Below are 7,592 nucleotides of genomic sequence, written 5' to 3'. Positions count from 1 at the left end.
GAGTCACGTGACACCACCGACGGCACTGCACTCGGGTTAGAGCGTTTCTCATTTATGTAGCGTTTTGTAATACTATTTTATATTATAAACGGTTTTTGAAAAAAAAAAAAAATTGGGTACTTAGGTGTTATAAACTAATGCTGTGCATGGATACTTTATAGCAATCATAAAGGCAATTAACAAAGGAAGACATTTAAAGCCAATGCAGGTCTTTCTATTACACTGCAAAAAATGCTTTTCTCCCTTAGATTTTTTGTCTTGTTTTTAGCCAAAATAAAAAAAAACAAATCTTAAATCAAGAAGGATTTTCTAGACGAGTAATAATTATTGTCTTGTTTTTAGAAAAAACAAATCAAAATTAAGTGTGTTTTTGCTTGAAACAAGCAGAATAATCTGCTAATGGGGTAAGAAAAATAATCGTGTTTTCTGTTTTTCTTACCCCATAAGCAGATTAATTTTGACTTGTTTTTTTTTCTGAAAACAATACAATATTTTACTCATCTAGAAAATCCTTCTTGATTTAAGAAATTTTAGATATTTGAGCTGGAAACAAGACAAAAAAATCCAAGGAATGCATTTTTTGCAGTGTACATAAATTGTACAGAAAGAAAAGATAAGTATAACATAATAAACCAGAGAAAGACTAGAATATTGACACACACAGTAGAATCAGAAGACAATTTCTGTCTTAAAGGGACAGTGCACCCTAAAATGACAATTCGGTTATCATCTACCCACCCTCAAATTGTTCTTTTCTTCTGTTAAACACAAGAAGATTTTTTAAGAATCTGTGTAACCAATTAGTTGATGGACTTACTTTTTTTTCCATCATATGGAAGTCAATGGCTACCAGCAACAATGTTGTTACCTGTATTTTTTCAAAATATCTTCTTTTATGTTCCACAAAAAAAAAAAGAAACTCATTGTCTGTGTGCTCTTCATCATCTCTTAAAGCATTGTCCTTAAGTATCTGTGTATTGTTGAGCAGAAATCAATAAGATGACTGATTAAGAAGAAAGCAGCTGTTCATTATCTGTAGGGGGAGGAAGGCTGGTAAGAGTGTCTTTTCTAATTTCATTTCAACCACATCATTTGACCTGTTCTCTACCGTTTAAACATAGCATAATCTATTCATTAACAACAACAAAAATACATTTCAGCAACTTTATTAGTATAGCCTGGTCATATGGCATTGTAATACTGTCAGTGGATGGAACGTTTGACACAAACATAACAGAATCCATAAAATCCATTGACAATACTTACTAGTGTCTGTGTGATTGTTATCCATCAAATAAAATTATATCACTTTCTGTAGGATGATGTCTTTTGTTATCTAAAGTGATTTTACAAAATAAAAAATAAAATAAAAAACGGGTAAACTGAACAGTGAAACCAACATTCCCAACATCTTTTATTTAAAACAATTAAGAGGAAGTAAAAAACACCTGGAATATTTCTGAATGAAGTTTCGTCAGGATAGTAATACCAGGAACATCCACTCCAGCCAGATTTGAGAAGTGATTTCAGATTTACATCTATGTCCACTTTATTAAGACACATATGATAGACATGAACATGGAGACATGTACTGCATAGTCAGGTTGACCCAGTCTTAACTTTATGATTTTTTTGCTAGGTTGTGTTTTAGTGACAGAATAATGCATTACAAATTGATCTGTCAGCTAAAGAGTATAAATGTCTGGCTGTGCAGAATGCAGCAAGTACAGATCTTTAAAGAAATCATACAAATCTAATCACAACGTTGTGGCTTTCCGCAGTGAAAAAGTGTGAAACAGTTAAGATTTTATGTTTGATTTTATGAATGTTTTTGAAATTCTTTTCTCTTCACCAAACTGCATTTATTTGAATAAAACTGGTTATATTATGAAATATTATTACAATTTCAAATGGCTGTTTTCTATGTAAATATCTGTTAAAATGTAATTGATTGCTGTATTCAAAGCAGAATTTTCAGCATCATTACTCCAGTCTTCAGAAATCATTCTAATATACTGATTTGCTCTTCAAGAAACACATCTGATTGTTATTAATGTTGAAAACAGTTGTGCTGCCCAATATTTTTGTGGTAATCATGATACACAACCATTCAATAGTTTAAGGCCAATGAGATTAAAAAAGAGAAATGAATACTTTTATTAATCAAGAACGCATTCAACTGATCAGAAGTGACAGTAAAGACATTTATAATGTTTCAAATATTTTCTTTTTCAAATAAATGCTGTTCTCTTGAACTTTCCATTCATTAAAGTATTCTGAAAATTAAAATGTATCATGGTTTCCAGAAAAAATATTTGCAGCCTTGGTGAGCAGAAGAGTCCTTCAGAAGGGCTTAAACTAAGCCAGGATTAGGCCATAGTTCAATTTAGGACATTTAAGTGTTTTTAAAAAAACGTGCCTTAGAAAAAAAAAACATTACTGGTGTGCATCTTGAGACAAAACAAAGGCACTGATATATTTTAAGATCTATCAGTGCAAGTTTCTTTCAGTTGAAACAGCTCAGATTTACATTTTAGTTTAGGACTTGGCTTAAGCCTTGTTTGTAAAACCAGGGGCTAACTAGTCCAAACTTTTGGCAGGTACTGTACATGTTTTTCCTGTGTGAAATATCCCCCATTCTCTGTTAACTCTTTGTTTTTGTAGTTAACCCACAGTCGAACATGACGACCCGCAGTGCATCGCTGGAGCATCTCTGTGTTTGCAGGGGAGGCTGCAGGACTGTGCAGAGCCTCATGGGGGCGACACTGACAGTGGATCATGATCACGCTGAGACCTGTGAGATGATTGAGGATGCCTACAAGACATCATGGTTTGTTTTGTTAATATACATTGTGGAATTGACATTTTTGCTCTGTACTGTAAACCCTAGTGCTCAGATGAATGTATCATATTGAGTATGGGAACATTAAATCCTACAAATTAGTTGAAAGCAATTAACCTTGATGAGCACATGGGACTTTCTATTGCTTTTGAACTTCTCTCTTTAAATTTACACGTTAAAATTAGCTTTTTGTAACTATTTGACCTGTCTAAAAACAGTATAGGTTAGGTATGTTTTGAAGCATGGCTGCTGGTTTAAGCAAGGCCTTAGTTGGTCATGAGCTGGTCCTAAGCAACTAGCTCCTGCTCAGGCCCAGCACTTGACCAGCTAAGGACCAGCTTAAACCAGCTCAAACCAGCCTATAGTTGGCCAGGATGGTTTTAGCTGGTAAGCTGGTAAGACCAGCCTGACTAGACTGGCCAGGCTGGGAAAATGGCCAAAACCCCTCTAAAACCATCCTGCTGTGCAGCTATGACCAACTAAATCCAGCCAACCAGCCATGCTTCAAAACATACCAAACCAGCATATGCTGTTTTTTCAATAGGGTCCACAAAGACAATGCACTCACATAGTGTAGTCTTTTTGATATTTTGGGTTTGTGGACCGATGCCTGTATGGGTCCTCTTGACACCCCAGGGCTGTGATCATCACAGACTAATAAAGACATCTTTGGGTCAATTAAATCTGTTAATAAACAGATGCAGATGTGCTGTTGTGAGTGTAACAGCCAAAACAAAACAAAAAAAGCCAAATAGGTGATGCCATACATCTGCATTTTTTCAGGAGTGCAGTGTTCTTCAGCTCTAACCCACAAACCACATGATGGGGACAGCAGACAGGCCACAAATTTACAAAAACGCTCTCTGAATAAACACTCAACCCTCAGAAAAAGATACAAAATGTCACTGGGGCAGTACGTTTTTTAAAGGTGCAAATATGTAGCATTAAGGGGTAAACTGTACCTCAGCGACAGCTTTTGTAGCTTTTTTCTGAGCGTGATAAGTGATAACTCAAAAGGACAACAGACATAACAACCCAATTGCATAAACAAGAAAGCAGTCAATCAATAATTACCATTATCTATTTCAGCTGCACTGCATGATGGGAACATAAAGAGAATACAGTTCAACTGAAGACGGCTGGAGTTAGTTGTGTTCAATTTGTTTGAAGCCATGTGTTTCGAGACTTGTGATTTTGAGTTTAATAGTGTTTGAGGAATGTGCAATGTAAATAACACAATAGAGAACAATAAATATACCTCTGTGTACTTTTTTTAAGATCCTAATGGCATGGAAACGGTGACTGAAAAGTCTAAATACTAATCTGATGATTGTGTGGAATTCATAACAGGGGCTAAAATATAATATATTTGAGGTATAGGAGTGGTATATTTGGAGTTTTGATATCTGGTATCTAGTTTTAGGCTATGTTTGATTGGCCATTAGGGTAGTTTTGTAATGCAGACCTGACAACGCTGCATATAATCCAAATATATAAACATAAAGTTCATTAACTTCACAAAAAAAGGCTAATCAATTGACTTAATGGTTTTGAGCATTTTTATCTTCATGAAAAACGGATTTAAATGCTGCCTACACGGATTTTGACCAATCAGATGCTCCCTAGCATGAGAACATCTCCGTCCCTTTATGAAAATCACCTGAAGCCATTCGTTACATAAAAAAGCACAAGACGAGCCCTTTGGATGTGTCCCACCCAAACCTCTTACTGGAACAGGAAGTACAATGGTACGCTTGTCAAGCCATTTCATGTCATTGCTCGGTAATCTGACGATGAAGTGCTGTAGAAAAGTTAACATTGGATTTTCATTGGAGTGTATTAAAGGATAACTATTGCCAAAATGCAACCTGGGCTGTTTTTTTAACTGTAAATGAGACAAACTTATATCTTTGTGGTCAATGGCCGGTGAATGGGAGTACTAGGGGCATAACTTTGAGCGCATCAAAATCAATATTTTACAACACCAAGAAGGCTCGACACACCTGAAACTTTGCTGGAAGTATCGCCTGGGTCTCTACACATGAACTCTAGGATTGAGAACATTGTTTGTGTACACAGAGTTTACTAAAAAGAAAGGTTTTGAACAACTCACTTTCACTGTTTGGGTTTCCGCTCGCGGCCGTCTCGCCAGTCAAGAAGTGTCCATCTCCGAATGCGAATGAATGGACTCCATAGGATGAAATATTAGGCTTATATGAGGCTCTTTTTACAACTAGAAGGTTAATATTGTTTTTCACTTGCGACAAAACAACGAATTAGTCGTGCATTCATATGGAAATATGCTTTAGCTATCCATCTTTACTCTCCTCGCATTCGGAGATGGACACTTCTTGACTGGCAAGACGGCCGCGAGCGGAAACTCAAACAGTGAAAGTGAGTTGTTCAAAAACTTTCTTTTTAGTAAACTCTGTGTACACAAACAATGTTCTCAATGCTGGAGTTCATGTGTAGAGACCCAGACCATACTTCCAGCAAAGTTTCATGGTGTGTCGAGCCTTCTTAGTGTTGTAAAAATATCGATTTTGATGCGCTCAAAGTTATGCCCCTAGTTCTCCCATTCACCGGCCATTGACCACAAAACGAAATCACGGTCAATCTCAAAAGCGGCTCGTTTGTCGTAATTATGCTTTTAGATATAAGTTTGTCTCGTTTACAGTAAAAAAAAACAGCCCAGGGGCCAGTTGCATAAACTTAGTCTCTATGTTAAGACAGTGTCTTAAGAACTCGTTTGACCAGCTAGCAGATAACTAAGGGGTAATCAGTCTTATATTTTGGATCCAACTTAGGCTAATCTAAGTTTTTATGTAACCAAATTTTCAAAAATTTGACCAGTCTTAAAGAAAAAAAATTAATGACTAACTTTTAAGTCTGTCTAAACCTTTTATGCAACTGGCCCCAGGTTGCATTTTGGCAATAGTTATCCTTTAAAACGTAATCAGCTCTTCCCAGAGGACACCGTGTCATGTGCGTTTTCCATACTCCTGCTGGACTTTGAGATGTACGAATCCAACTCAAATAGAGTTCCAGAATGTCCTGATCCCAATAAAGCAGATACGTGTCTATGTGTGCTCCTTACGCCTGAACAGTTTCTTGAAAGCCTGCTTAAAGTCCTCGTTGAAGCTGGTGTAGAGTAGCGGGTTAATGAGCGAGTTGATGTAGCCCAGCCAGGTGAGGGCGTCCGATACTTGAGGCGAGGGGTTGAGCACGTTCAAACCAACCAGGACCTCTTTCAGGAAAAACGGCAGCCAGCACAGGATAAAGGCTCCCAGGATGAGCCCTAAGATCCGAGCGGCTTTCCTCTCCCGAGACGTGCAGATCTGGTTCCTCTCGTCGATCTCCGCCGTCTCCATATCGAGGGTCGGCACGCGGACGGCGACGTGGTTGCGCTCGAACTCCATGGTGTGGTCGGAGTTGGACACGTCCGAGACGCAGAAGGCGTGCGTGACCCGGCAGTGGTTCAGGGAGTTGGTGCTGTCGGTGCTGCGGCTGCTGAGGTGGCGCGAGGAGCCACGCTTCTGGTACAGCGTCTTGGCGGCGCTGTAAATCCGGGAGTACAGGATGAGGATGAGAGTCATGGGGATGTAGAAAGCACCGAACGTGGAGAAGATGGTGTAGCCCACGTGGTCGTGCTCGATGATGCATTGCTGCGGGCCCGTCCCGTCCCCGCGCTGCCTCCAGAACAGAGGCGGTATGGTGATGAAGATGGAAATCACCCAGACGATGGCCACCATGACGCCGGCGCGCCGGGCCGTCCTCTTGCGGGCGTACTCGATGGCTTTAGTGATGGCCCAGTAGCGGTCCAGCGCGATCACACACAGGTGCAGGATGGAGCAGGTGCAGCAGGTCATGTCCACGCTCAACCACGCCTCGCACACGAACGGCCCCAGCAACCACGTCTCAGTGGTGATGTAGAGGATGCTGATGGGCATCACCAGCACGGCCACCAGGAAGTCAGTGACGGCCAGAGAGCAGATGAGGTAGTTTGCAGGGAGGTGGAGCTTCTTGGTGGTGCATATGGCTGCGATGACAGCGCCGTTCACTACCGCCGTCAGCAGCGTCACCAGCGCCAACAGAGCCACCACGGCCAACCGCTCCGTCACCAGCTCAACGTAGAAGGCCGCTTCTGGAGTGGCGGTGGTGTTGGTGTTGGTGGCGTTGGACGGGGTGCTGGTGCTTACTCCCAGGTAACGCTCCATCTCCATCTCTCCCTCTGTCTGGAGGATCCCTCTGTCCAGGACTACAGCCCCAAAGACTTCTGCACTGGATCAATGAAGGCCTGTCAAACACACAATTATTGAAGGAGAAGTTCACTTCCAGAACAAAAATGTACAGATAATGTAATCACCCCCATAGTCATCCAAGATTTTATGTCTTTCTTTCTACAGCCGTAAAGAAATTGTTTTATGATGTAAACATTTCAGGATTCTTCTAGATATAGAGTGCCTTGTAAAAGTCAATTTACACTCCATAAACCATAATAATGACAAAGCACAAACCAGATTTGCAAATTTTACAGATTTATTAAAAATAAAACACTGAAATAAGTAGATTGCATAAGTATTCAGTAACTCAGTTCATAGTTGAAGCAGCTTTACAGCCTCAAGTCTTTTTGGGTCTGATGTGACCATCTTTGCACATCTGCATTTGGCAATTATCTGCTATTCTTTGCCTCACCTTTTCACCTCTCCATCTCTGTCAGCTTGGATGGGGGCTGGCAGACATTTTCTAG

At 40.0% G+C, this 7,592-nt stretch overlaps 1 protein-coding gene across 1 annotated transcript; it reads right to left on the bottom strand.

The window, feature by feature from the left end:
• Positions 1-5,763: 5,763 nt before the first annotated feature.
• On the bottom strand, positions 5,764-7,080 carry LOC141348775 (5-hydroxytryptamine receptor 1E). The gene has a single exon (XM_073853057.1). The coding sequence runs from the start codon at positions 7,063-7,065 to the stop codon at positions 5,923-5,925; it is 1,143 nt and encodes a 380-aa protein (XP_073709158.1). The 5' UTR covers positions 7,066-7,080; the 3' UTR covers positions 5,764-5,922.
• Positions 7,081-7,592: the final 512 nt, after the last annotated feature.

This window comes from Garra rufa, chromosome 13 (genome assembly GCF_049309525.1).
Source record: "Garra rufa chromosome 13, GarRuf1.0, whole genome shotgun sequence".
Classification (NCBI taxonomy): Eukaryota; Metazoa; Chordata; class Actinopteri; order Cypriniformes; family Cyprinidae; genus Garra; species Garra rufa.
This window is presented reverse-complemented; position numbering and strand designations above follow the sequence as displayed.